This window comes from Canis aureus, chromosome 26, assembly GCF_053574225.1.
Source record: "Canis aureus isolate CA01 chromosome 26, VMU_Caureus_v.1.0, whole genome shotgun sequence".
Classification (NCBI taxonomy): Eukaryota; Metazoa; Chordata; class Mammalia; order Carnivora; family Canidae; genus Canis; species Canis aureus.
The window spans coordinates 5,105,984-5,133,967 of NC_135636.1; the positions used below are offsets into that span (position 1 = coordinate 5,105,984).

General features: G+C 60.9%; 1 protein-coding gene and 3 long non-coding RNA genes across 10 annotated transcripts; 1 reads left to right on the plus strand and 3 right to left on the minus strand.

The window, feature by feature from the left end:
- Positions 1–216: 216 nt before the first annotated feature.
- On the minus strand, positions 217–3,039 carry LOC144297805 (uncharacterized). The gene is made up of 2 exons (XR_013364663.1): positions 2,588–3,039; positions 217–929 (listed from the first exon to the last, which is right to left on the minus strand). It is a non-coding gene; the product is annotated as an uncharacterized LOC144297805 (long non-coding RNA).
- On the plus strand, positions 1,739–13,269 carry LOC144297804 (checkpoint protein HUS1). Of its 7 annotated transcripts, none has more exons than XM_077871927.1 (9): positions 1,739–1,898; positions 2,630–2,757; positions 2,840–3,016; positions 4,154–4,261; positions 5,345–5,419; positions 9,910–10,009; positions 11,274–11,393; positions 11,933–12,118; positions 13,037–13,269. In XM_077871927.1, the coding sequence occupies exons 1-8, from the start codon at positions 1,847–1,849 to the stop codon at positions 12,100–12,102; spliced, it is 930 nt and encodes a 309-aa protein (XP_077728053.1). In that variant the 5' UTR covers positions 1,739–1,846; the 3' UTR covers positions 12,103–12,118; positions 13,037–13,269. The 7 variants fall into 7 exon arrangements, with proteins under 7 accessions (XP_077728053.1, XP_077728051.1, XP_077728054.1 ...); XM_077871925.1 differs by having other exon boundaries at positions 11,933–12,046; XM_077871928.1 differs by having other exon boundaries at positions 2,630–2,730; positions 11,933–12,046.
- Positions 13,270–19,033: 5,764 nt separating this feature from the next.
- Positions 19,034–21,972, minus strand: LOC144298763 (uncharacterized). The gene is made up of 3 exons (XR_013365648.1): positions 21,533–21,972; positions 21,120–21,258; positions 19,034–20,487 (listed from the first exon to the last, which is right to left on the minus strand). It is a non-coding gene; the product is annotated as an uncharacterized LOC144298763 (long non-coding RNA).
- A 461-nt stretch (positions 21,973–22,433) lies between these two features.
- Positions 22,434–27,761, minus strand: LOC144297806 (uncharacterized). Its single transcript, XR_013364664.1, has 3 exons — positions 27,429–27,761; positions 27,020–27,101; positions 22,434–23,367 (listed from the first exon to the last, which is right to left on the minus strand). It is a non-coding gene; the product is annotated as an uncharacterized LOC144297806 (long non-coding RNA).
- Between the last annotated feature and the right edge of the window lie 223 nt (positions 27,762–27,984).

Genomic DNA, 27,984 nt, shown 5'->3' on the forward strand with positions numbered 1-27,984 from the left:
GAGCACAGAAGAAAACTAGAGAATCCCTTACTGTAGAAATAAAAGAACTAAAATCTAGTCAGGCCAACGTTAAAAATGCTATACCTGATGCAGTCCCAAGTGGAAGCCTTCAAAACAGGAAAGGTTATGGACCACAGAGGCAGACGTAGGGAAGTCAGCCACTTATTAAAACAATAACATTCATATCATAGGAGACTCAGAAGATGAAGAGAGAGAAAAGGGGCAGAAGTTTTATTTGGACAAATTATGTAAACTTCTCTAACCCGAGGAAGGACACAGACACTGAAAACGAGAGCACAGGGAACTCCCACTGAATTCACGAGCAGCCGACGCCGCCAGGGCACGTGGCAGCTGAACTCACGAGGTACACAGACAAGGAAAGAGTCCTGACGGCGCGAGGCGGGGTTGCGGGGCGGGGGGGGCCCTAACCGACAAGGAGATGAATCGAGTTTCAGCAGATCTGTCCACAGACTTGGCAGCCCCGAAAGGAGGGGAAGGACATGTTCAATATGCTGAATGGGAATAGTATGCAGCCAGGAATCCTTTCTTCAGCGAGGCTGTCGTCCAGGACGGAGGAGAGATCAGGAGTTTCCCAGACAGGCAACAAATAAAGGAGTTCAGGACCGCTGAGCCAGTCCGGCAAGGGACTCTAAGGGGGAAAGAGGGCGAAACCAACAAAGACTGGAAAGGCCCAGAGAAGGGCGCCGGAAACACCAGGGGACTAAGTGCGCGTGTTTCGACAGACACCCTGGGTGCAGGCGGGCGAGCGCGCCCATCAGCGCCCCGACAGGGCGGGCGGCCGGCGCTCGGGCTGGGGGCTGCTGCGGCGGGCCGGTCCGGTCCGGGTCGGGTCGGGTCCCCGGCGGGCTCCCTGCGTGCGGCCTGCTTCCGCCTCCGCCTGGGCCTCCGCCTCTGTCCCGCGTGTGTCCCTCATGAATAAATGAATAAGACATTTTTAAAAAGTTGTAGGATATCAGAGCGCATAAGCACACGAGCGTCCTCTGCCGGTGCCGGCCGTCGCTGCAGCACCCGCCCCGCCCCGCCCCTGCCCCGCCCCGCCCCGCCCCGCCGCGCCCCGCCCCGCAGCAGCGTCCCGCCTCCTCCCGCCAGGCCGCGCGAGCCAGTCTCCGGTTGGGGAGGGCCCTTTCATCTTCAGGGCCTCGAGCCCCGAGAGACTCAGAAGTAGAAGCGCGTCACCCGGCTCCCTCGGGGCCAGGAGGGCCGCCGCCGCGGTGCGGGCCCGTACACCGGGCGGTGCTTGGGCTTCATCCCTCGTGCATAAACTGTCGGTCTCACGTGTGTGTTCACAACAGTCGGAAAGAGGGTGTCAGGGCGTCCCCGCGAAGCCCGAGGCCGCAGACACTCCCGTCACTCCCGGGTGACGACCGGGCGGCGCAGGAGCCCCCAGAGGCCCCGGCCCCGCCCGCCCCGGGCTGCGACCTCCGAGCCCCCGGAGCCCTCACACCCCACGGCCCCGGGAGCGCGACCCGGACCCCGTCCCGGGGCGTGACCTGGAGCGAGACCCGCACTGAGCCCGGGACCTGCTCCTCGGGGGGGAACCTCACGGCGCGGGGCCTCCGGGGCGCGGCCGCCCCACCCCCGCCCCCGCCCCCGGATGTGCCCCGGAGCCCCGCCCCCGGATGTGCCCCGGTGCCCCGCCCCGGATGTGCCCCGGAGCCCCGCCCCCCAGACGTGAGCCCCCCCCCCCCATCCCCGCCTCCCCCGGATGTGACCCCGGTCGCCCGCCCCGCCGTGCGCTGACGCCCTCCCCGCGCGGCGCGGTGTCCGGCGGTCGGCTGCAGGGGCGTGGGGAGCGCCCACCGGCCCGGGCGGCGCGGGTCCCGCCATGAAGTTTCGGGCCAAGATCGTGGACGCGGCCTGTCTGAACCACTTCACCCGTGAGCGGCGGCGGGGAGGGCGCGGGGGCGGCGCGGGGGCGGGGGCGGGGGCCGGCGGATGCCGGGGCGCGCGGCGACGGGGAGAAGGGCGTGGGGCAGCGCGTCGGCGCGGGGCGGGGAGGTGATGGGCCCCCGGGAAGGGGGGGAAGGGGGGGAAGGGGGGCTGGAGGCCGGTGGGGCCCGCGGGCTGAGCCGGCGCCCAGGACGGTCGGGGAAGTTGCCTTGGGCCAGACGAGCGTGGGGGGGGCCCTGGGCTCGCCCCGGCTCGGCCTGCAGCCCTGTGGCCCAGCGTGAGAGGGAGCCCCGCGCCGCCGTCCCGTCCCCGTCTCCTCCCCCTCCCGCCCCCTCCCTGTCCCCGCTCCGTCCCGTCCCAGTCCCCCCCCCCCCCCGCCCCGTCCCCGCCCCGTCCCTCCCCCGCCCCGTCCCGTCCCGTCCCGTCCCGTCCCCCTCCCCGCCCCGTCCCCGTCCCGTCCCCCTCCCCGCCCCGTCCCCGTCCCGTCCCCCTCCCCGCCCCGTCCCCGTCCCCCTCCCCGCCCCGTCCCCGTCCCGTCCCTCCCCCTCCCCGTCCCCGCTCCGTCCCGTCCCGTTCCCCCTCCCCCTCCCAGTCCCCGCTCCGTCCCCTCCCCGACCCCGTCCTGTCCCCGTCCCCCCCCCCCCCTCCCCGGGCGCTGCACCAGGCCCCTTCGCACCAGCCTCCTGAAGCAGCTGCCCTGCGCCCTCGCTCCCCGCAGGGGTCAGTGCCATGATCGCCAAGCTGGCCAAGACCTGCACGCTGCGCATCAGCCCGGAGAAGCTGAACTTTGTGCTGTCGGACAGAGTGGCCAGCGCAGGGGTGAGCATGTGGTGTGAGCTGGAGCAGGTGAGAGGAGGCGCGGGCGGCCGGGGCACCTCCGCGGGAGCCCTGGGAAAGGCCACAGGGTCCCCTCCTCGCCTTCCCTCAGGAGAACTTCTTCAGCGAGTTCCAGATGGAGGGCATCTCTGCGGAGAACAACGCCATCTATTTAGACCTAACCGCGGAAAATTTATCTCGAGCTTTGAAAACGGCCCAGAACGCCAGAGCGTTGAAGATCAAGCTGACTAATAAGCACTTTCCCTGCCTCACGGTCTCGATAGAGCTGGTGAGTGGGGGGCAGCGCGGAGCCGGCCCCGGCCGGTTACCAGTGGCTGTGAATCCGGACTTTGCAGCAGCACACGGGAGGCTAGTTGGCTTACCAGCAGGAGGGATGTGCGCGCAGACACTTGCTTTCCACGGGAGTCAGGCCCCCTCGTGTGTAAATGGTGCTGCGCTCCTGCCGCGGGCTGGGACCCTGTCTTTCCCCGTGCCAGGGCCCTCCCACCCCGCTTCCGACTGCGTGTTCCCATTACAGGTGTGGTCACCTCGTGCACAAATCATGCTCTCTGTCTGTTTGCACCTTGGGAGGACTTCCCCACGTCCCCTCTGACACCTTCGGGTGACCTCCTGTTCTCCCAGAATGCACACCTGTCAGTGCTGCTTCCAGAAGCCTCTGTTGCCTGGCTGTCCTCGGGACACACACCTTGTAGGCTCTCTTGACCCACAGGATGGGGTTGACGTGTCTTACCATGATGTCCAGAACCCTGCGCGCCTGGCCCCCGCTGTCTTGGAGCCAAATCACCGACTCCCGCCGTCCACATGGTCCCCTGGAGCATCCTCTTCTTTCCCAGCTCCCAGACTTTAGGGGCCCTCAGGCTTCCATTTGGAATGTCTCCCTTTCTGGCTCCCTGAGACCTGCAGCCCAGTGCCCTTCCTCCTCACCTTCCCTCAATGCAGCCACCTCCCTTTTTTAAAGATTACTTATTTAGTTATTTGAGAAAACACATGTTTGCATGTGTGCACCTGAGCAGTGGGGGCGGAGGAGAGGCGGAGGGAGAGGCAGACCCCCGCCGAGCAGGGAGCCCCACTCGGGGCTCGATCCCAGGACCCCAAGATCATGGCCTGAGCTAGAGGCAGATGCTTCACCGACTGAGCCCCGGATGCCCCTGTGGGTGTTGGTTTTCTTGCTCATTGACCCACCTGTGCCCCTGGAACTTGGGGATCCTGTGTTACTTCCCACACATCTAACCTGTTACAGGATTAAGAGCCAAACAGGCCTGCACTAAATATCTGGTGAATGTGCCTTGATGAACAAATTGAGGCCGTTCCACTTAGATTTGGGTACCCATTTCCATTTATCCTTCAGTTATTCTGTCTTTTTAATTCACGCTACGAGAATATGTTTTAATTTTTCTCTTGACAGTTATCTGTGTCGAGCAGCAGTCGCGTGGTGACCCATGACATCCCCGTCAAGGTTATTCCTAGAAAGCTGTGGAAGGATTTGCAAGAACCTACCATCCCAGACTCCGATGTGAGTGATGCCAGTTGTCTTTCGCTCGTGACGTGTTCAGTGCTGTGATTCCAGTTCCCTGATTTCAGATACGGTCTTGTAGTTTATTTTATTTAAAAATCATACAGTACCTGAGAGGAAATGCTAGTCATTTTTAAAGGATACTTCAGGAAAAGAATTGCAGTAATTGCCTTTTGTGGATTATGTAAAATACCTAAAGATAGCGCTGCACTTGGCGGAAACACCACACGCGACACACGGAGAGAGAAGTGCTTGGGTCGTAGCACTGGAGTTAGCGGGGCACAGAGGGGACAGATCTGTGGGGAGCGCTGTCCAGGACGTGTATAAGAGCGGGTCCTGCCGGGGGGCCTCCCAGAGCCCCCGAGAGTCAGGGCGGTGCCACAGAGTCCTCCGCCTCTTGCTCACAATTTCTGGAAAGGGAAGTGTTGACACAGACTGGGGAGACCGTTTACTCCTGCTGGCAGGTCCCTACAGGGACCGCACCGTCTCAGGCGCTGTTCGGAGCCCGGGCTGAGGGCTGGAGCCAGGCTCCCTCGCAGGGTTTATCCGTGTGGGGTGGGGCCAGCGTGTGGCTGTGGCCCCGCAGGGCAGAGGATGGTGCTGCATCATCCCGCCGGCCGTGCAGGGGCATCTTGGCTAAAGGGCTGCCGGCCTGGCCCCAGGCGGATGCCCACAGGGACGCCATCGCCCAGGTGACCAGAGGCAGGAGGAGGTAGCAGGGTGGTAAAGTTGTTTTTCTTTTCATATTTTTGTGTTTTAAAGATTTTACTTATTCCTGAGAGACACAGAGAGAGAGGCAGAGACCCAGGCAGAGGGAGAAGCAGCCTCCGTGCAGGGAGCCCGACGCGGGACTCGATCCCGGGACCCTGGGGTCCCGCCTTGTGCCAACGGTAGATGCTCAACCACTGAGCCACCCAGGCGTCCTTCTTTTTGTGTTTTTAAAGGAACTTTATTCAGACAACTAGAGAACGGGCCTTGAGAGCTGCTAAGCACACACGCATCGCAGACGGGTAGTGAGCCCCTGTCACTACCTGACCGTGCTCATGTTTCTAATACCTTCGATGTTCCTCGTTGGTTTTGTAGGTTAGTATTTACTTACCAGCCTTGAAGACGATGAAGAGCATCGTGGAAAAAATGAAGAACATCAGCAATCACCTTGTAAGTGGTGACTTCTTCAGAAAAGGGCATTTCACGTATCTTACAAGCATTTGGCTTGGGCCGCGTGCCCTGGGAGAAGGCCGCGCCTGCTGGAGGTATGGATGCCTTCATGCCCCGCCCTGTGGTGTCCGGGCGCCCCGGAGACCTGGCCTGGGTGCAGAGCCAGCACTTTCACCGGTGCCAGCAGAATCCTGTTCTGGGGCTTCTCTGCTGCCTCCCCTCGGGGAGAGCATCCACCGTGGCCCTCGTCCCGTGTATTTGCATCTGTGGCCTCGTGAGGATGTGTTTAGCGGTTTTGGGCCTTCTTTCCTATGTTGGACACGACGTTCCATGTTTGATCTGCTAATACGTGTTTGTTTAAGGAGTCACTGGTGCTGGCCGTGAATGGAGGGTCCTGTCCACTTAGCCCGGGACGAGGCTACCCCCAAATGTCTGCGTTTTCTTGTGGCTGCTTTCACGTGAATCCAGCTGTCAGGCTGGGAGCTTCCTCTGGGGCAACTCTGGGCACCCCCAAGAGGCTCTGAGGGGCTTCGTGAGGCACATGGGGGGACAGGCAGGGCAGTTAATCCAGGGCTCTGAGTGTTCTTTTGGTTCAGTGGAAATGACTCAGCACAGGGGCCCAGAGCCATCAGAGATGTTTTTCTCTCTCTGGAATGTTTATTTATTTCTTTTTTTTTTTTTTTTTTTTTATTTATGATAGTCACAGAGAGAGAGAGAGGCAGAGACACAGGCAGAGGGAGAAGCAGGCTCCATGCACCGGGAGCCTGACGTGGGATTCGATCCAGGGTCTCCAGGATCGCGCCCTGGGCCAAAGGCAGGCGCCAAACCGCTGCGCCACCCAGGGATCCCTATTTATTTATTTTCTAAAACTTTTTAAAGATTTTATTTTATTTATTCATAGAGACAGAGAGAGAGAGGCAGAGACACAGGCAGAGGGAGAAGCAGGCACCACACAGAGAGCCTGACGTGGGACTCGATCCCGGGTCTCCAGGACCACGCCCCGGGCTGCAGGCGGCACTAAACCGCTGCGCCACCGGGGCTGCCCTCTCTGGAATGTTTAAAAACAGATTTCATGCCGTGGCTGCTACAGTCTGGAACTCTTGCTGGGAAGTATTCTGGAGTGGCCAGGCACACAGCTCAGTGAGCCTGACCAGAAGTCTGCGTCCGAAGGGGGAGAGAGGGAAAGGAGGGGGCTCAGCCTGCGCAGATCCCCCTCCAGGAGGTGCTGACACCCGGGCTGAGCCCCCCGGTCTTTCCCTACCTCCTGGGTACGGGGTGGGGCCCGTGCGGCTGTACTTGGGGTCCCAGGCAGGAGCGGGGAGGCCTGCAGGGAGAGCCAGCTGACGTTCTGGTTCAGGAGGTGTGGGTTGGGGTCTGGGACCAAGTCCCGATGCGCAGCCTGGTGTGCCTGCTGCCTAGCCTGGCACCGCCTGCAGTGGCCGAGGTGAGAGCCCCGTCCTGCTCCGCCTGCCCTCAGCTCAGAAGCTGCACTCGTCAGCTTTGTGGTTAAAGCAGGGGTGATGGTATCGTGACGCTGTGGCAAGGGGTGGTCCTCGGGCCACGTGGGCCTGAGGCCCCTCCTGGCCACACTGTGCAGCCCATTGGCCTCGTGCCAGGTATCCCCCGAGGTGAGCAGGATGGCACATCTTCATGGGAGCTTTGCTGCTCTGTGTGTGCAGAGAGACGCTTCCTGCTGGCTGCCCAGCGCACTGGGTCACGCTTAGAAGTGGTAGGGGACGGTCACTGGCGAAATCACAGAGAAGTAAGGGCTTTCCCAGCCCCGTGAGAAATAGAGTAACGTTGGAGCGGTTGATGTTCCCGAGGATGGTCACAGCCAGCCTTCGGTGGCCCGCGCTCAGAGGACTAGGCCTTTGTCCCTCTGTCCCTGAGTTTTGGTGGCCATTACACTCCAGACCCTGCTGGTGCCCCAGTGGGTGGGCTCGTGTGCGATCACTTCGGTTTTAGGATCAGAAGAAAGCTTAGGAGAGCCTGGCAGGCTGCTTTCCTGAATGAAATCTTGATATGAAACCACTTCAAAGGCAGTGAGAACCTGCAGGTTGTTTTATGTTATTTTGCTCAGGTTCTGTGCTGGATTCCAGGAGGATGGGCTCAGAAATGCGACAGCATGTGTCTGGGTTCACATGGAGAGTTGACAGCAAGCACTTAACGTTCGAGGGCATGTTTCCAAGATTATGCAACAGTCCGATCTTTGGAGGACTGTTTCCTATTCAATTTCAAGTCATCAGAGGCGCCTGGGACGCTCGGAGCCTGTGGGTCCTTGCCTGGCTTCTGCGCCTCTCCTGCTCACGGTCTCAGGCTTGTGAGTTCAAGCCCCACGTCGGGGGTAGAGATGACCTAGAAATAAAAATCTTAACAAACTCCAGATAAGTGCTCAGTCAAGTTCAGAGAGGTTTTTAATTTTGTTTCTAGAATGAGAAATACTTGAGTTCACAGGTATTAAGGGACAGGAATGAGGAATATCAGACTGCGCTTGCTGCGTACAGATGCGGCTGCCCGAGCCCAGAGCCTTGCGGGCCGAGTCCCCCCACCCACTCCCCGCAGGTCTCAGGTTTCCCACCAGCCTCTGGGTTTGGTGGGTAACCAAAACTGCCGACTTGCAGACAGCTCTGTGGATTCCCGAAGACCTCCGGCTTTAGAGGGGGGCAGGTGCCGACACCTGGGAGAGAGACCGCATGCCATGGGCTGGTCCGCGAGGCCGTGGGCTATACGGCGGCACACGCATCTTTCTGTGAACCTCACTGGTGGGTTTAGTCCCGTTACCCAAGCGTGCTGGTTGGTGGTGGAGGCTGCAGCTGGAAAGGAGAGCTGTCTGTGACCTTGGAAGTGGCGTAGGCTGGGAGACTGGGAGGCGGGTTCTGGGGATTGGCCGGGGCCTGTCCCTCAGTGCAGGTCACCAAGCCACTCTGCTGGCAGTGCAGACGGAAATGCCACATCTCCAGACCTTTCGAAATTTGGAAATCTCACCTCCCAACCTTGAGTCTGGTTTTTACCCTTTTTTTTGTTTAATTGTGATAAAGAACTTATTTATTTGACAGGGAGAGTACATGCACACACACGCACAAGCAGGGGGACGGGCAGGCGGAGGGAGAAGCAGCCCCCCTCCGCGCAGGGGGCCCGACACGGGGCTCGATCCCAGGACCCCGAGATCATGGCCTGAGCCGATGGCAGAGGCTTCACCCACTGAGCCCCCCGGGCACTCCTGAGCTTGGTTTTTAAAAACGGGTTATGTTCCCAGGAGATTCTCAAAGTTTTGTAGTTACGTTGCATTTGTAGTTAGAACACGGGTTTGACAGCTTAGAGAATACAGCTGTGGACAAGCTTCTCCTGATTTCCACATGCCCCTCCTGTTTGTAGCAGTTGAGGATGTCCCCGTTGTCAGCGCGGAAACGCTCCCATGGGACTCTGCTCCCACATTCCCCTGTAAGTGGCGCGGGTGTTGCTTGCGCCGTACGGGGACAGCAGACCGCCTGCGGTCCCGTCGAGCCGCCTCCCAGAGGGTCGCTTGGGACAGACGACCTGGGAGTCGTGTTGCTCGGCGTTCCCGCCACCCTGGCCTGTACCGCGTGCTCTCCAGGGCGGGCGGGCTTCCGCTCTGATTGAGTCACTGCGAGGAGTGGCTTTCGCGGTGGGGACAGGCGTGGCGAGGGGCCTTCTCTGGAGCCTGCCGTGAGCCGCTCCGGCCGGCCTTCCTCTGTGCGGGCAGCGTTCCCCGCAGGCAGATGCAGGTGCATCCCCTCCCCATTTCCAGGGCTCCCGGGGACCGCTGGGCCCTCATGTGCTGCCCAGGGCTCCGTGTTGCTGCTGGGCACCATGCCATCCCGTGTCCTCCTCCGCTGTCTCTGCCGGCGACCCGGCCCCAACTCGGGCTCTGCTGTCTCCCTTCTGTTCCCGGCGGTTTGCCCTCGCGGAGCTGGACGCGGCTGCTTGGACCCTGCGTCTCCGAGCGCTCTTGCCACCGTGCTGGCTGTCTTCTCTGAAGATTTCACTTTGGGGCTTGACCACAGTCCTTTGAGGAATCCTCTAGAGCACGGGTTCTCATTTTCGGCATGAGAGTGGGACCCCAGATGGTTTTGAGGTTCAGGGCTTAGGGCTCTGTCCTGCTGTGACCACGGCACGTCACAGCACGCCGCCTCCACGGCGGCCCCTCCGCTATCCCTTCTCGCTCTTTGTCCTCCCCTCCTGGAAACCCCCCTCCCGTTCCACTCCCCTTGTGTTTCGCCCCCATGGCTTCCTGTCCGCGCGGGCACCTGCCAAGATCCTGGGGCCAGGCTGCTGCCGCCTCTCCCCGGTCTCTGCTCTGATGGGCCCTCCTGTGGGGGCCGCGGGGGCTGCGGGGTGTCGGGTGGGCCTCCCTCCCCGAGGGGGCTGCAGCTGGCGGCCGCTGTGTTGCCTGGTTTAGCAGGAGCTGATCTTCTTTCTCCCCCTTTTGTTTCCTTCTTTTTTAAGACTGTAAAATACTCCATTTGCAGATCATGGAAGCAAACCTCAGCGGAGAGTTGAACTTGAAAATAGAAACAGAACTAGTGTGTGTCACAACTCACTTCAAAGACCTTGGGAACCCTCCGCCCGGTACGTGTTCCCAGGGGTCGTGTTGTGTGTGGAACACGTGGTTTCGGGGGGCACAGCTTGCTCAGATCTCTGCGTGCAGAACGGGAGAAATGCGGCTGACGGGGTCTCAGGCTTGGGGAAGCTCAGCCGCCTTGGCCTGAGGAGCAGCGCCTGCACCTGTGGTCCCTGGGGCCCCAGGGGCCCGTATCTGCCCATTTCTGCCCTGGAATAGTGACACCGGGTAGACAGGGTTCACCTCCTGCCGCTACAGTCCCTAGTATTTATGGACTAGGTTAGCACATAACAGCTTTCTTCGCCTGACCTGATGTTTCGTCCCCTCTGTGGTGTTGGGACATCACGGGACCAGTTCAGTTGCGGCAAGTGACAGGGTGACAGGGGCGCCGGGGGTGAGGGGGCCCAGTGGTGCCTGCAGAGCTCCTGGGACACACAGAGCGGGTGCTGGAGCGGACGCCACACGGGGCCCTGGGACGTCCATTGATGATGTGGAAAACGGATCGATCCCGGGTGTGTTCTGTTCTTTCTCTAAAGTTTTAAAAGTATTTTATTTTATTTGTTTGAGCAAGAGCTGAGTCGGGGAGAGGCAGAGGGAGAAGCACGCTCCCCGCTGAGCAGGGAGCCAGATACAGGGCTCGATCCCAGGACCCTGAGGTCATGACCTGAGCCGAAGGCAGGTGCTCAACCACTGAGCCCCTGGGGCCCCCTCCAACGTTCTCAACCGTGTGATAGGACTCCCGGTGCTACAGTTAGGGTGTGTCAGTGCACGTTGCGTTAAGAGAGGTGCATCCTAGGGGGGTCCACTCTATAGCGAAGCATGTGCTGATCCAGCCATGGGAGGTCCACCTGGCGAGGCTTTGCTGACAGCCATGTGAAATGAGTGCCTTCCGTGTTACTCGTTTTCTTTATTTTAATGTGTTACAACAAGGGTGTGTGATGCTTGGCCAGAGGGGGAAGGACCGTTTCTTCCCCCTCGTTCCCAAGGAGGAGCAGTCACATGTGAGCTGTGTGGTCCCGCTCCTCAGCATGTGGCAGGGGGCTAGCAGGAACCGTTTCCTTGGACCAAAATGGGGAGAGTGGGTCATATTTCAGGTAGAGTTCCTGGGAGTTTGCACAGTGTTTTAGAGGGAAGGCCTCGGTAGCTGCTTGCTGAGCCACGACTGTGTTCACACTTTGTATTTCCAGGCTGTGCCAGCCAGTGGCAACGGGAATCATCCGTTTAAGTCCCCACACTTCCCGGTCACCTCTCACACTGTCCGTGTCATTGTAGCCTCTGAAGACGCGTCTCAGGAGAGACCCCCCGAGCAGATGGCTGAAGTGCACATAGACATCCGGAAGCTCCTGCAGTTCCTCGCTGGACAGCAAGTGAACCCTACGAGGGCTGTGTGCAGTGAGTGTGTGTGTGTATCGTTGTCCACGTTTCAGATCCCATAATCAGAGGCAGGCCCGTGACGGTACGTGGTCTCCTCAGTGCAGACACAGCTCAGCCACAGGGACCCGGTGTTCTCAGGCAGGTGGGTGTTTGGGGTTTCCTGGATTTAGCAGCGCCTGGTGGCCTGCAGCATCGCTGGCTAGGCACGGGGCTGTGTGGGTCTGTATCCGGGGAGGCTTCCAGACAACGGGTGCTGATCGTCCAGTCTGACCTGCTGAGAGGAGCCCCTGACGTCAAGTGGGCTTGGCCCCAGCTCCCCTGCTCTGCCTCTGTTGCCTTCGTGGGTCGAACCCTGAGCGCTGCCTACAGTTGTCCCCTACCTGGCCGTTTGCCTCCTGTCCCGATCTTTGCCTGTGGGCCCTGGATCGCGGTCGGCCCCGTCTTCCTCAGCTTGCACCTCCCTCCTGGCTCTCAGGAGTTATTGGCTACACAGGAGGAAGGGCTTGCTCGCCCTGAGCTTTCCATGGCTCTTTCTGTCTCCTCGCCGCTCCGATCAGGGCATCTGAAAGGGAGCCACACCTTCCACAGAGGAGCCGGCAGGCTGAGCGCCCGGCCACCTGGGAGCGGCGCTCAGGACGGCCCAGGAGCGCACCTGACGGGAACAGAAAATTGTAGGTGGCTGTGCCTGCCAAGGAGGAGCAGCCCCATAGAAGGAGACACGCAGTGAAGCAGATCACGGGAGGGCAGTGAGCACGTCCACTAGATGGGGCGATGGGGCACGGCGACCGAGGGTCAGGGTTATGGTCGCAGATGCTGGAATGGCCGGATCCTGGGGTGGGTACCAGGGTCTGCGTGCGCTGCATCCCGAGAACCCTTGGCCTGGCCTGTTGTGGGTTCTAGGGCTGAGGGTGGGAGCTGCGTCCTGGTGTGGGGTCGGACCAGGCTTCAGCCAGCCCTCCCGTCTGCTGACAGGCTCTGCACAGGCTGCTGGGTGGCGCCAGTGCAAACCGGCCCTGCCCTGTGTAGAGTGGAAGCCCGGGGGGAGGGGGGCATTGCCCTTGAGTCCCCCCCTCGTGGCCCGCTCAGGACAGCGGGCCTTGTGGGTTCTACACCAGGCGGCCAGCTGAGTGGCTTGAGCCCTCAGAAAGGTGACTGGGATCCCCAGAGGTCAGTGATGAGCCAGGGATTGTGACACAGTACGACTTGGATTTCTCCTACCCTTTGCTTGATATTTCAAACCAGCTTTTCTGTCTGTGGTTTCTGGCCTGGGGTGGCGTCCTGCAGCGTCCCACTCCTCTGCCCCACACCCTGGGTCTCCGCCTGCCCCACCCACGGCCCCTGTGACTGGTCCCTCCGCAGCCTGGCACTTGGCCTGGCCTACCCTCATGGGCTCCATGGGGTCCCCTCACCTGCCCCCGCGCTCCTGCCCGTGCTGGCTGTGGCCCTGCCGTCACCACTGCCTCTCGCTAGGGCCTCTCATGGCCATTGAAGCGAGCGGGGCTCCCAAGGAATGTGCCCCTCGCCCTGTGTGCGCCACCTGACCTGGGCTTCGGTGCGACGTGCACCCCTCCTGTGCCCTGTCCTCCACTGCAGCCTGTCCCCAGGGAGGTGGGCCGCAGCGCTGGGGCTCTTGGCAGTGACAGGGTTTCTTCTCTCCTCAGACCTCGTCAGTAACAAGATTATCCACTTTGATTTGCTCCACGAGGACGTTTCCCTGCAGTACTTCATCCCAGCCCTATCATAGACCGGTCCCTGCCCGGGAGCTCGGGGCTGCGCCGTGCTGGCCGTGGGCCATGTGTAGAGCCATGCAAGTCTGTGCATTTTACTTCTTCAGAAATTTTCTGGCTAAAAGTTGGGTTAATGAAAGACAGTTGGATAAACATACTACATTTTATTCTCACTTGTTCTCGTGTCTGTTTTGTTGTCAAGATGTGGAAAATGAGGAAAAGAGACTGTGTTTATCCAGACTTCAGGTAGGTTTAGGCTTCTACACCCCACCCTCCCCTGGCTCTGTCCTCGGAGCCTGATAACCGGCCGGGGCAGCCCTGTGGCCGCCTCAGTCACACGGGTGTCCAGCTGCAGCACGCAGAGCCCCCTGGCCCTGCTTCCCGCCCCCCCCCCCCCCGACGCTGCCCCATCCGATCCCGCTGTGGGGAGGCCGCTGTGACGCGTCTTAACTGGCATGTCAAGGCCGAGAAGTGAGGTGCGGGGTTAGGGTAAGCGGAAGAGGAATCTGCAACCTTGAGCAGTTGTCTTCCAGCCACTTGAGCGCGTTGGAGCGCGTGGTAAGACCCAGGGTCGCGAGTGCTGTTTCTGATGCTTGTCAGTGAGCGTTCGCGTGGGACGTAGCATTTGTTAAAGCAACTCTTTTTTTTTTTTTTTTTTAAAGATTATTTATTTATTTATTCAGAGAGAGAGAGAGAGGCAGAGACCCAGGCAGAGGGACCATGCAGGGAACCTGACGTGGGGCTCGATCCCGGGTCTCCAGGATCACACCACGGGCTGCAGGTGGCGCCAAACCGCTGAGCCACCAGGGCTGCCTGCCCTCAAGCAACTCTTTAAAGCTCATATCGTTCCAGTTTTCAAGTGTCTCTTCTCTCTTCTCTCCTTGCTGCAGTAAGACTTGGAAATCATGATGTTCAGTGAAGCAGCCTGAAGATAGTTCATAAACCTTTTTTTTGCTGTGATAGTTACCGACCTGGGAAGTTGGTCACTGCTGATTATCCAAATGATGTTTCGCACAGAGTGAGTGTACAGTACTGGTTTGTAGCACGAGGTGGTGGCGCAGTGGCTCCTGGCCGCCCCCTGTGGCCACCGCGCCTCAGCTCCTCCGGCGTGCGGCGTGTGTATTTTTGCATCCCACCTTTGGGCATCCGGTGTTGCTGGAGGGCCTGTCCCGGCTGGAGCGGCACAGACGCCTGAGATCCTTTGTCAGAGTGGATCTTGCAGTGCACCCAGCCACGCCGAGCTGGTGGCAGGGATGGCACTCGAATCCAGGCCTCTGACGCGTGATCGGTGGCCCTCTCTCCAGGCTTCGCTGTGCGTCCAGAGTAACGAATCCTACACGTTTCAGGCTCCGTGTCCACCAGTCACTTCACGAGTCTGGGAAGAGCGTCTTCATTTTAACTCTGCTGTGGTCAAGTAGCTTTGCACGCAGGTTCTAAAGTGCTGTAAACCCACAGGTGATTTGTTTCTGCGTGTAGAGTTGTGTTGATGGTTTCGGGGCTGGCCCAAGTCTCCGTGTGGGCAAGGCCACCCAGGCTGTCTCCGGGGGTCAGGACGCGGGGGTCTTTGTCTTCCGCTCGGCAGGACGCCCTGCTTCGTGCTTCCCTGGGTCTCAGAGCCTTGACTGAGGACGGCTTTCTCTCCCACGGGTGCTTAGGGAAACCAGCAAGCTGCTGTGCTGAGCAGTAACCACTGCAGTTCCGTTAGCTCAGGTTAGAAACGTGAACATAACTTGAACAGTTAACATATTTTGAGACTCGTCTGTCCCAGTGCTGAGCCCCTCAGTCACGTCCTACACCCGGGAGACTCGCTCTGCGGCTTCCATCGTGTGGGGCTGGCCAGGTGCCGAGCGGCCTTCCAGTTCTCGGTGGATGGCAGAAGGGCAGAGCTGCGCTTGGAATCGTGGCCTTTTATGGGGGTCCCGATGGGAGATCTGAAAGGAAGCCTGAGCTCTGCTGGGTTTTTTGGCTTCTCCACGTGAACCCTGAGCTAGGATGTGGGTCAGGATGGGATACGGGAGAGACATTAACCCTGCAGCCACTGCTGGGCTCTGGTTGGGTTTTTACGTGTGGAAAAGCCTTAGAAAGGGCTGTCTGCCCTTTGACCCAATACTTTTTATTATAGGGATTTACACAGATAATTAAAGGTGTTCTGTATTGTTGTACCAAAATCCCTGAAATATCCTAAATATGAATTCATAGGGGATCTGTTAAATAACCTATGGCTCGACAGTGTTTTCTGCTCTCAAAGTAACGTTACAGAAACAACATACTGACATGGTGCAGTGTTTATGATCATAGCTACAGGTGGTATGACCGGACTCCAGGTCTGAGAATAGCCACGTACGTGTGGGTGTCAGAAAAAGGTTGGGGGACGCCCAGGGGCTCCGTGGTGGAGCGCCTGCCCTCAGCCCAGGCCATGACCCCGGGGTCCAGGGATCGAGTCCCACGTCGGGCTCCGCACAGGGAGCCTGCTTCTCCCTCACCTGTGTCTCTGCCTCTCTCTCTCTGTCTCTCATGAATAGATGAAATCTTTAAAAGAAAAGAAAAAGGTTGGAAAAATATGCAGCAGCACTTAAACCTGATGACTTGTGAATGTTTCATTTTGGTCTTTGTAAACTTAAGTATTTTCTAAAACTCTTCTAGTCGGTTTTGTAATGAAAAAATAAATTATTTTTTAAGGGACTGAGTAGTATGTATTATTGGAATGCAGTCCATCATCTCTGGCCGTTTGCTCACCATAGGCCTTTAGACTTTTTACCTTCACGCGTGTACTTTCTGGATAGAAAAGTAAATTCTGACTCGTCATGTTGAGGTCCGGGAGGCCACGCAGACTTGTGCATCAGGTAGCGGCACAGCGCAGAATGATTGCTTCCCGCCCTTGAAGGTGGGCGGGCCTGTGGTGGGGCCCAGGCTGCAGGGCCTCCCGTCCCCGATGAGCAGATGATGACCCCTGGGAGCATGGGGACGGGGGGCCCTGATCCCCACTGACTGAGCCCCGGTTCCAGCAGAGACCCCGGGAGGCCCGGGGAGACCCCGGCTTTGCACCCCTGTGCTGGGTGTAGCCCTGGGCTTAGCATCTCGGAGGCCACTGCTGTGGGGTCAGAGGGAGCACAGCCCTCAGGCGCTTGGCCAGCCGGGTAGGAACCAGCCCTGGGTCTGGTCCTAGGGTGCCTGCCAGCGGCCCCCCAGGAGGGCCTGCCCGTGCTTCCCGCATGCCGTGACTACAGCCCTGCGCCCCAGCACAGGTGACCAGAACACCTCTGTCCTCAGGGACTGCTTGCTGTGTGAGTCGGAGGAGCAGGATGGGCGGGGAGACTGAGGGCCGGGACGGGGCCTGGGGCGTCCCCTCCTGGGGGCAGACCTGTGAGGAGGTGGGGGGCCGTGCCCCCTGCTGACCTCCAGCCCCTGGCGGAAGAGCCCCCGGGGAGTGGCTCCCCCAGGCCTGGACGGGTCTCCAGAGGGTCACAATCCGGGTGACTTGGGGTGTTTGGTGGCTCCTCTGCCTCTAGGGACACGGGACCTCCCTGCATAGAGTCGGCAGTGGCTCTCCTTGTCCCCGGCCCGCCTCCAGCACACGTGGTGTGAGGCTGACATCACTTGATCTCGGCGGCCGCAAGTGGCAACAGCTTCCGAAGATCTTATTTCTGGATCATGGTTTATCATTTAACTACGTCATGAGTTTTGTTTGGTGTGGATTTAAGAGGGAGACCACTTGAGGCAAAAGGACAAAGGAAGAAGGCGAGAGCCGGGCGGGTGCCCCCATGGTCCTGCGCTGCTCCTGTGGGCCAGCGTGTGTTCTGGACCCGATAGACCCCACCCTTCCAAGACTGCCTTGGAACAGGATTAGGCAAAAGTACTTATGATTTCCTGCTTGTGATGTATTTTTAAGAGAAAAATCAAAGTGATCACTGGAGTCTTCAGGGCTGAATGATGACTTCTGTGATGATCTGTGTCCTGCTGGTGGGATTGCTCCCTGTAACTTTGCAGGAGAGGAGAAGATTGGGGGGGGGGGATGGAGGGGGGCGGGGAAGGAGGAGGCGAAGGAAAGGATCAGGATACCAGGAGGGAGGCCCTGTGCCCAAGTGGCCAGAGCACCCCAGGTGTTTGGGATCCCTTATGGTCCCCTATGAGGGTGTTTCAATGCTCATCTGTGGACACTCAACTTCCCTGAAGCTGAGACAGTGAGTGTTGGGACGGTTGCTCCTCCAGCAGCAGGAGTAGCTGGCAGAGGGCCGTGCAGGTGTCCCATGCAGGTGTCCCGTGCTGGCCCTCCCCTGGGAGTGCAGGGCGCCTGCCCCGTGTCACTCCCCGTTACCAGGGTACCTCCCTGGCTGGAGCTACACTTGCCCCTGTGTGTTCCCACCATGTAGGAGGCGCCTTTGAGGGGAGGCTGCTCCAGGCCTTGGGGGGGGAGGGAGGAGGTGGGGGGATGGAGAGGGAGGGGCGGGGGAATGGGTGGGTGAGACCTGAGCTCCCCCACCCAACACACTCACGATTGGCTGGTTGGCAAGGTGCTAAGGGCTGGGCTCGCTGTCCCCGCTGGGACACGGGACAGGCCACAGGACGGCTGTCGCCACTGCAGGCCCATCGGAGGTGCCAGGGTTTGGGGTGTGAGCAAGAGGCCCCATGGGCGCCGTCTGCGGGGAGCTGGGCTGGAGGGTGCTCGTGCAAGCAGTGCCTCTGCTGTGCTTGCTGCAGCCGCTTCCTGGGGACACCTGGAACGAAGGTGAGTGCACGTCCCCCGGGATCTCCGCACCTCCCTCACCTTTGCTGCAGTGTAATTACCGCCCCCCGCCGCTGTGATGCTCGTGCGGCAGGGGGCACCCACAGGCGGGCACTGCGCCCAGGCCGTGGGGACCTTGGGGATCAGAAAGGCGCGGTAGAGCGTCCGGTGTGAACGCGGGTGCCGGCCTGCTGCGCGTGCACCCAGCTGAGCTCCGTGAGGTGCGGGGGAGCAAGGGCTGTGCTAACAGCCCAGGAAGGTGACCCCGCAGTGTCCGGCTGTTTGCCTCCGTGTGACTGATGCACGCGCCGCCGGAAGGTGTGCGCACCGTGCTGCCCTGTGCGTCGGGCGTTAGATCCGAAACATGGAGTTTGTGGTTAAAAAACAAGTCTGAAGAGGTGGCTTTTGTTCATTGAAGTTTGGCAAGAACCAAGGAGGGTTGGACGGCTGCCTCAGGTGCCTTGCGTCCCAGAAGACCCTCCTGGGGGCTCAGTCCTGGCGCAGGGAAGCTGTGGGAAACGCCTCCAGGACTGGGCGGAGCCGTCCTGGGGACTCCTGGTGGCTCCCCACGGGCCTCCGTGGCAGTACCAACGGGAACCACCAACCGATTCCGTCCACAGCGTCTGCACGGAAAGCAGCCTGAGAAGCTCCTCCAACACTGTCACCTCTGTGGCGTCTCTGCGTCCTCATGAGCGGCACGGTGGTGGCCCCAGGCCCACACTGACCCTGGAAACGTGGCTAACAGGATGGAGGTGCTGGATCCACGTACCTGAATGGGCTCAAGGGGCCCCAGGTGGCCACAGCTGGCACGAGGGACAGCACAGGGACACTGCTGCTGTGCGGGGCCCCCGCTGGCCCCCTCCTGTGTCCCAGTGTGCTGGGTTAGTCCTGTGCCTGCAGCGTCAGCCGGGGCCCCGAGGCCCCACGGGAGGAGATGGCCCTGACTGCAGGTGCCATGCCAGCTCGGGGTGGGGGTGGGGCTCAGAAGTGGGCCGTCACATTCGCCAGGACGGTGACCAGGGGTCGCAGAGGCAGCTGTAGGGCTCTGGAGAGGGGTTTTGTTTGTCCACCCAGCGGGTGTTTGATTGCCGCGGATCCCTCCTGTGTGCACAGCTCGTGTGAAGGCCGTGACTGGTGGAGTGGAAAGTACACACTTTCCTGCTGGGAGAAGCCGCGGGCTGGGAGGCCGAGTGCGGCTGTGTGTGCTGAGCACCGGCTGAGGCCTGACCCCCCAGGGCCTCGGGGTCTGTTTACTCACCTGCACCTGGAAATCACAGGCTCAGAGCGCTGCCTCAGTGGGACCTGCGGGCTCCTGGGTCGTCCTCCGAGCCCCCCCACCCCAGGAACGAGCTCCTGCCACAGCGTGCGGCACCCAGCACCCCCCCAGGACATGCAGCCCCCCCAGTCTACTCCCAGGGCTCACCCCAAGTGGTCTAGTCTCCTGGGTGAAACAGAGTAAAACTAACTCTTGTAAAATCCCAATTCAGTTAGAACGTGGACATAATTAAGGGAACTGATAAAGATTAAGAAAAAAAAAAGAGACTTGCCCTGGGAGGACTCGGACCAGCCCTGGGAAGGGGGGTGTGCAGCTGAGGCATGCAGGGGTGCAGGGGGCGCAGGGCAGGCCGGTGCCGAGGGTCCCCGTGGAGCGTGGGGCAGGAGCGCAGGCCTCGTTCCAGTTGCCCCTCTGCACACCCGTGTGCGTCGTGCTGGGCCCCGTGGCCCTGGGAGTTCCACGGTCCACGCGCCCTGCCCCGGGCCCAGGGTCAGCAAGGTGTATGGAGGTGGCCACCGGGGCCTGCATGTGCCCCGCGTCCTAGGGGCCTGTGCAGGACAGGCCGCCCCTGCCCCTCCTCACACCTGGCCTCTCCGGAAAGTGCACGTGACCCCACTGTCGCACCTGCCGCCCCCCAGGGCGCTTTGAGGGTGAACGGGATCCCTGTCCTCAGCCGGAGCTCGCCAGGAGCAGGCTGGGCCTTGGCTCCCTGAGCCTGTCTTGTTACCGCCTGTTTACGGGAGCAGCTGGTTCCGGGGGGCCAGTTCCTCGCTGTGTCCCCACGCTGCCCGCTGCGGCCATCACCTGGTTTTCTGGCTGTTATCACCTCACTCTGCTTTGATCCCAAATAGCTCCCAGCAGCTCCCGGAGCCTTGCCGTTGGCACTTGGTGGTCCCTGTGTCACTCTGCAGGACCACCTCTTTGTCCCCAGAAGGATGGGAAACAGGGCTTGGGGATGTCACCGTCACTTTTTACCTACACCTCTGGATCTTGTGAGAAATTCCACCGACGCAGGGCCCCTTGGCACAGTACCGAGCCCTGTGTCCGAAGCAGTGGAGTCACAGCCGCGGCGGCTGTCCGTGGAGGCACGGGAGGTCTCCTGGCTGTTGTGCCCACCCCAGCGCCGAGCTGGCCTTCCACTGTGTGCCTGTCCTCAGTGTGTGTGCTGGCGTGTCTGCGAGTATGCAGAGGCGGGAGTGCCTGTGTCTGCGTGTGTGCGCGTGCGCTCCGTAAGTGCCTGTGTGAGCCCGCGGCGTGTGGACACGTCTGAGCCCCCTGGACCTGAGGTCCCCTTACAGCCACAGAGGCCCAGGCGTCCCTGGAGGGTCTGTGCTGCGTAGCCTTACCTGGGAGGTGGCGCAGGGGGAGCTGCTGCCCCCGGAGGACCTGAGTGGGGACATGCCCAGAGCACACGGTGGCAGTGGCCTCTAAGGACAAGCCCCAGGACAGAGAAGGCAGAACAGCTCCCCCTCCAGGCCTGCCAGGGGGATTCCTCTGCCCTCCCCTGCATCTGTTCACATGGGGGTCCCCACCCTCCCCCTGGTGGGTCTGTTCACATGGGGGTCCCCGCCCTCCCCTGCTGGGTCTGTTCACATGGGGGGTCCCCGCCCTCCCCCTGATGCATCTGTTCACATGGGGGTCCCCGCCCTCCCCTGCTGGGTCTGTTCACATGGGAGGTCCCTGCTTCCCCCTGATGCATATGTTCACATGGGGGTCCCCGCCCTCCCCTGCTGGGTCTGTTCACATGGGGGGTCCCTGCCTCCCCCCCTGATGAATCTGTTCACATGAGGGGTCGGTTCCTGCCCTCCCCTGGTGGGTCTCTTCACATGGCAGGTCCCCACCCTCCCCCTGGTGCGTCTGTTCACATGGGGGTCCCCACCCTCCCCCTGGTGCGTCTGTTCACATGGGGGTCCCCGCCCTCCCCCTGATGGGTCTGTTCACATGGGGGTCTTAGCGACTTAGGTGCAGGTTTCCCTTGATGGGGCTGAGCCCCAGGTAGTGCCCCCCATACCACCTACCATGAAGCCGTGGCCCTGAGGAGGGTGTCCTGAGTCCCTCCAGTGCTCTGCGTCCCCCAGTCTCAGGGAAAGAAGAAGGTGCCGGCAAGTGTGGGGGAGCATCGGGGTCCTTCCTGGGCTCAGCTGGGCCCACCTGGCCCTGGAGAGGAAAGTCTCGTTCTTGGTGCTGGAAATACTGAGGTGCCCGTCGGCACCCCCGGATGCACAGGAACCCTGTCCCTCCCTGGAGTGTGAGCAGTGCCGTCCCACGGGGAGTGGGGGGCAGCTTCAGGAACACATCTTCTGGGAGCGTGGCCAGAGCCAGGTGGGGGCCCCCGGGCCGGGTGAGTCTCTCCCACGTTTACATCATCCTCTCTACACCCCACCCCATTGTTTGCAGTAGAAAGGGTTTTTGCCTCGTCAGGCACCTGCACCTGCGTGGTCTGCACCCTGAGAGCACTGCTCAGGAGGGCTGCTGCCGTCACACGTCGTCCAGGCGCAGCTCTTGGCTCTGGCCTCGGGTGGGGGCAGGCCTGGGGTCCCAGGGGCCTTGCCCATGTGACCTGCCCCTGGCCCTGCAGAAATGCCTGTAGCTGTGCCCTGTGATGTGTGCGATTCCAGCTGGTCTCTTGCCCGTGCTTTCACTCCTCATGGCCCTGGCCTGTGGGAGCCCGTGAGGCTGAGGCTGGGAGGGAGACGCTGGGATGGCTCATGGGGCGGCTGGCAGAGGCCCCAGCCCAGACTGTCCCCCCGTCAGCCCCCGTTCTGCAGAGGGTGCTCGGCGGCCCCGGGCGGCCCCGGCTGCGCCCTCGCCTCCAGAAGACAGTTTTGAGAAGACCGCGTCTCTCTCAGCAGGAGGCTGCCCGGCCTCACAGGCACACCCGGAGGTAGGAGACCCACTGGCGAGCCTGCGTGTGTGCGTGCATCCTCGCGGGGAGGCGAGCCCAGCCTCGGGGCGGGGTTCACACCCGCCGGACACACCGCAGCCTGGTACCCTGAAGGGCGCCCCTCGTCTGCTCAAGACCCGGACTCCACACCTCGGTTCAGGCCTATTTGAGTCACTGCACATGGATCTTTCTGGGTGGCTGGCGGCCCCCTGGACACAGGCGTGGGTGCCCCTGGCCCCGAGAGGCCAGAGCGTGTAGGGGGGTGAACAGTGCCTTCCCCAGCCCCCACTGGGCAGCAGAGCAGAGGTCGGTGGGCCCAGGGAGCCCCGAGGGTCACGTACCACCGCTGTACGCAGGGCCCCAGAGCCACGTCCTGAGCTCGGTGGGCGCCCTCGGGGAATGTGGGAAGGCGCCGTGGACGGTTGGCGCTGGAAACATCACCTTGAAGGTCAAGCCAGGACAAGCTGCTTGTTCTCCCCCGTCTCCCTGACCTGGCCTGGGGCGTAGCTGCACTGCCCCCGCCCTGCTCCGCGGTGGGGGCACATGGGAAAGACCCCTGGCACCGCGTCGCTGCTGGTCCGGCCTTTCCCTTCCCCGTGGGTCAGGTCCCCGGAGAGGTGAACGTGGCCGGGGGACGGGGGCATGACGGGGAGGGGGGCGCGAGCCTGACCTGCTCTGCTCCCCGAGCTGAATGAAGCCAGAGAGCTTACTTAACAGTCAGACGAGGAATCCGTTTCAAGTCATGATTTGAGAACTGGCCCCGTGCTTACGTCCGTGTGTGGCCCCGACGTGCTTGTCTACTGGATGCGGGGCACACAGACCCGGAGGGAAGAGTGGGCCTAGGGTGGCTGTGACTAAAACCATGGGACTTCCTGCGGCACCCGTGGCCGACTCCCACCCTGCAGGAGCCAGGGGCGCAGGGGCTTCGGCCTCGGGCGGGGTGCTCCTTGAGGGCCTGGGAAGACAGCTGGCCCCCGAGGGCCCGGTGGCGCCACCTCCAGAGGGGCCATCCTAACCCTGTGGCCAGGTGAGGGCAGGGAATGAAAACACTCGGCAGCTGGCCCCAGGCTTGCCCGTCAGCGAGGCTTTCGGCTTTGGAAGCCCCGTGTGGCCCAGAGCCTTCCCACCACCCCTCCTGGAGTCTCCTCACTCCAGGGTATCGGCCCCCCGGGGGCTCACTGAGATCCTGGGGCCGCCCCAGCCATTATGCCTCAGGGGCCCTGGGGGCTGCTGCTTGTGCAGGGGCTGCACCTTGAGAACCCCCGAGTCTGGGGGCCACCCCGGAGCTAGGAGACAGGGTGCCCAGGTTACGGGGGCTGCTTCACGGCCACAGGGCTGAGGTTTCCTTGCACCAACGCAGGACGGGATGTCCATTATTGATCCTAGAAAATAGAAATCCCACAGGGTTGCTTAATTTCCAGTGTTCCTTTGCAGGGGAGGCGTATCTGAGCTCCCACCCGGCTCCCACCCACCCGGTGCACCCGGCCTGCAGACGCCAGGAGGCGCACGTGTGGGGTGGGTTCTGCATCTGGACTGAACCCAAGGCCAAAGCAGCGCTCCCATTCCTCTGTGAAGGTCATGGGGAATGATGTCCCTCATCCAGCCCATTTCTCCCCTAGCGATTTCTGTTGATGTGATTCTGTGACCACGTGTCTTCAAGATTTTTTCATATAATTTTTGCTGCCCGGGACATTTCCACTGCGTTTCCTTCTCATAGCCTGAGCGCAGCAACTCTGGGACTCGCTTGCTTTCAGAGAACAGAAGTCGCTTTATCACCCTAGCTCATTCGCAGACATTTCCGGGGACATATTAGTTGGGGAGTCACCTCATACCCAGGTTGGCATATTGCTCCATGGGTGGCAGGTTGCCACACTCACAGCATTATTTTAAAGGACCCTCGGGAACATGGTTGTGGGTTAATTTGGGTCACCTTTTATTGGCATGATTCGAATCCAGTGGTGTTGACTCAAAATATTTAAATCAGGCTGGACGTCGTCCTGGGTTGGGGGAGGCGGAGGCCAGTGTCACGGGCTGGGCGGTGCTGGGGAGGGCTGGTCCTGGGGATCCTGGCTTCTGGCCTCCAGGAGAGGCTGCGGCAGCCCCTGGAGCAGAGCTGGGTGTGGGAGGAGCCCGAGGGAATCCAACTAGAGCACCGCCTCTTCCTACCTGTGCATCTGGGCACCGCCCTGGGGACCTGCCCGGGGGCCGCACCTTTGCCAGCATCTCCAGGACTAGAGAAAAGGGCATCACAAACACCCTCAAACCGGCACCAGCTTCTACGGCTTTAAACCGTGTGCAATTCTTAAAAATCAAACTTCCAGGGATGCCTGGGTGGCTTGGTTGTTGAGAGGCTGCCTTCGGCGCAGGGCGTGACCCCGGGGTCCCGGAATCGAGTCCCGCGTCGGGCTCCCCGCAGGGAGCCTGCTTCTCCCTCTGCCTGTGTTTCTGCCTCTCAGGAATAAATAAATAAAATCTTAAAAAAAAAAAAAAATCAAACTTCCAGGGCGCCTGGCTGGCTCGGTCAGTGGAGCGGCGACTCTTGGTATCGGGGTTGTGAGTTCGAGCCCTATGTTGGGCGTAGAGATCACTTAAAAAAAAATCCACTGAGTAAGTTCAATTCATGCTTCGGCAGGTAGAGTTACGCTCTCGGGAGTTGCGCAAAATGGAAGATTTTTACAGGAAGGCAGGACACGGAAATTATAGGAAGAGAAAAGAAAGGCTTGTTCCAGGCAAGGTCACCTTCCCTGAGGGGAAGAGCAGAGGTCTCACTAGTGGGTCTCCCCACCTCCCTTTCGGGGGGAAATAGAGTCCGTCACTGATGCTCACCCAGAAATTCCTCACTGGGGGTTTCTGGGCGAGGCTGGAAGATGGTCAGTTTACGTGCGGAGCCCTGGTTTGCCGACGTGGCGGAGGGTCCCCTTTGCGGCCTGTGGCTTTCCTTCGGATGCATGTTCCGTCTAACCCCCATCAGCCGAGGCAGGTGGAAGCTGGCCTGGCCGTGCCAGGGGCGGGGCGGGGGCCTCCGGAGGGAGGCTTTGTGTGGGAATGTCCTGGCTTTGAGACTTTGGCGCATCTTATTGGTCTTCACGTTTGCCCAGCAAATCCTCGCCCAGACTTTAGGGCTGGGGCTCCCCCGCTTTGTGTCCCATGTTCCTGATGGAGAAGCCCCGGAAGAGGGAGGACAGCCCTCCGGGCCAGGTGGGAGCGTGGGCTCCGTCCTCGGGGCTCCCGGCATCGCCTAGCGCGGACTTATCTCCGAGACACCTCACTAGTGAGTCAGAAGCCACACCAGGCGCAGACACGGCCCTCTCAGAGGCGGGTCCCACGGGCACCGGTGTTGTGACCCGCCCGGGAGGGCTGTTCACCTGGGTGGACTTCTGCTCACGGCTCCTGGGATCCCCTCTCTCCTGGTCTTCAGGCCTTATTTTTCCCTTTTTCCCTAGAGCTCCACGCTAATCCTGTGCCTTTTACGAGCCCCGCGAAGGTGAGCCATCCTCCAGGTGCATTGACATTTGGGGAAGAAGCCCAGGTTCTGGAGAACCCGCCCCCACTGGCGTCCTGGGACCAGGTACGTCCTGAGAGCAGCCACCCCCACGTGTCTGGGGAGCTCGAGCTTTGCTTCCAGAAGATGCAGGCATGGCCCGTGCAGCCCGGGAAAGCCTGCCTAGTCCGGCAGGAGCGGATCACACTTGCTTTCAGCCTGGTGCTGCGTCCCTGAGGCCCGGTTCACTTGCAAAGCCCGAATCTGCTGTGGGAAGCCGGGGTGCAGACCAGAGGCATGAGTGCGGGCGGCCTGCACCCCGGGGGCTCCCACGCCGGCAAGGCTTCCGGCGGCCCAGGGAACGGAAATCCTATTTTGGGGCATCGAGGAGCTCTTGGAAGGCCTTGGTTAATAAGACTGGACTGCCGGGCGTCGGAGCAAAGGCGTCTGTGTGTGGCCATCAGAACAGCCGACAGCGGGGGGGATGGAGGGGGGGGACAGGTGTCTCGGTGGCTCGAGGAGCAAGGCAGAGTGTTAGTGAGCTGCGGGGGTAATTGGGGGGCAGGGTCCCAAGAACAGAGCTGCCTGCGCATGACACTGCTGCGAAGGAAGAGCTCCGACTCCGCGTGCACAAGTGCGGTCAGGCCAGATTGTGCGTCCTGGTCCTGATACGAGGGAGCCAGTCCTGTGGAGGCTTCTGGAACCTCTCCACCCCTGGCAGAAATTATCCTGCAGCTCAACTTCCAGTACTTGTGGGGGTCCTCAGTACTCCCCAGTACTCCCCATGGGGTTCTCAGTACTCCTCAGGGGGTCCTCAGTACTCCTCATGGGCTCCCCAGGACTCCTCATGGGGTCCTCAGTACTCCTCATGGGCTCCCTAGTACTCCTCAGGGGGTCCTCAGTACTCCTCATGGGCTCCCCAGTACTCCTCATGGGGTCCTCAGTACTCCTCATGGGATCCCCAGTACTCCTCAGGGGGTCCTCAGTACTCCTCATGGGCTCCCCAGAACTCCTCATGGGGTCCTCAGTACTCCTCATAGGATCCCCAGGACTCCTCATGGGGTCCTCAGTACTCCTCATGGGCTCCCTAGTACTCCTCAGGGGGTCCTCAGTACTCCTCATGGGCTCCCCAGTACTCCTCATGGGGTCCTCAGTACTCCTCATGGGATCCCAAGTACTCCTCATGGGGTCCCCAGTACTCCTCATGGGGGTCCTCAGTACTCCTCATGGGGTCCTCAGTACTCATAGGATCCCCAGGACTCCTCATGGGGTCCTCAGTACTCCTCATGGGGTCCCCAGTACTCCTCATGGGGTCCCCAGTACTCCTCATGGGGGTCCTCAGTACTCCTCATGGGGTCCTCAGTACTCCTCATAGGAACCCCAGGACTCCTCATGGGGTCCTCAGTACTCCTCATGGGCTCCCCAGTACTCCTCATGGGGTCCTCAGTACTCCTTCCTCATAGGGGTCCATAGTACTTGTCACGGGGGTCCCCAGTACTCCTCACAGGTGTTCCCATATTCCCCACAGACGTCCCCAGTTGTGCACACAGTACCTCAGGGCATTTGTGTCTGAGGATTAACGGGTCTCCCTGTCCAGCCTGCTCCTGTCGGGAGCTCTTTGAGGCTCACGCGCCACTTTAGGAAAGTTCAAAGTTGGGGGGGTTTCCAGGTTAACGAGAAAGGCTGTCAGCCAAGGTGCCCTTGTGATGATCTGGGAGCAGGGGTGGCCAGGGGTTCACGTGGGGCTGCATTCCCAGACCCCTGCTGCCCTGGGGCTGTGGGCTGCCCACCCCATCGGCACCTGCTCGGTGACCCATCCTCCTCAGGGGGCTCTGCGGTCTGCACAGGCGGAGGGTGTGTATTCAGCCTTGCGTCCCCGAGGCCTTGGACCTCCTGCCGCCCCCCAGGGCCCTGCTCCCTGGAGCCCCCCCGCCCCCCCCATGGCCACCTGGGGCTACAAACCAGGGCCCTGGCGGCTTCGATGAGGAGGCGTTTGTGTAGTATCGCGTTGGGCAAACTCCAGACTCTTCGTTTTGTAAAATGCTTTTGCTGCCCAGGAAGGAGGGCAGGCCTGACTTGAGGAGGATAGGCCGGTGGAGCCGACTACACCCCATTTGGTAAAAGTCACCTGCCACATTGGGATTTAGAAGAAATGCACATTTGGTTGTGGGGACGCCCACGCTGAACTTCCCACGTGGGTGCGGTCATGGTCCAGGGCTAGTGGCGCACAGCTCTGGGGACCCTAGGACTTGCCGGCAGTAAAGGGCCAGGGGGTGTCTTTTGTTATGTTTTGTTATGGAGACTTTGGAACCCTCCCCAGGGCTGGGGGCGCCGGTTGCCAGGGGAACTGACCTGGGATCACAGAGCTCCCGGGGCAGGTGCTCACGTGCAGACTGGGGTCGGTGGGCCCCGTGGGGCGTGGGAGCTCCAGGCGCCGCTCCCTCCCGTCTGGCCCTAGACTCGCATCCTTTATCACATCCCTTCCAGGTGAAGGTGGCTGTGGGCTTCCTCCTAAGGA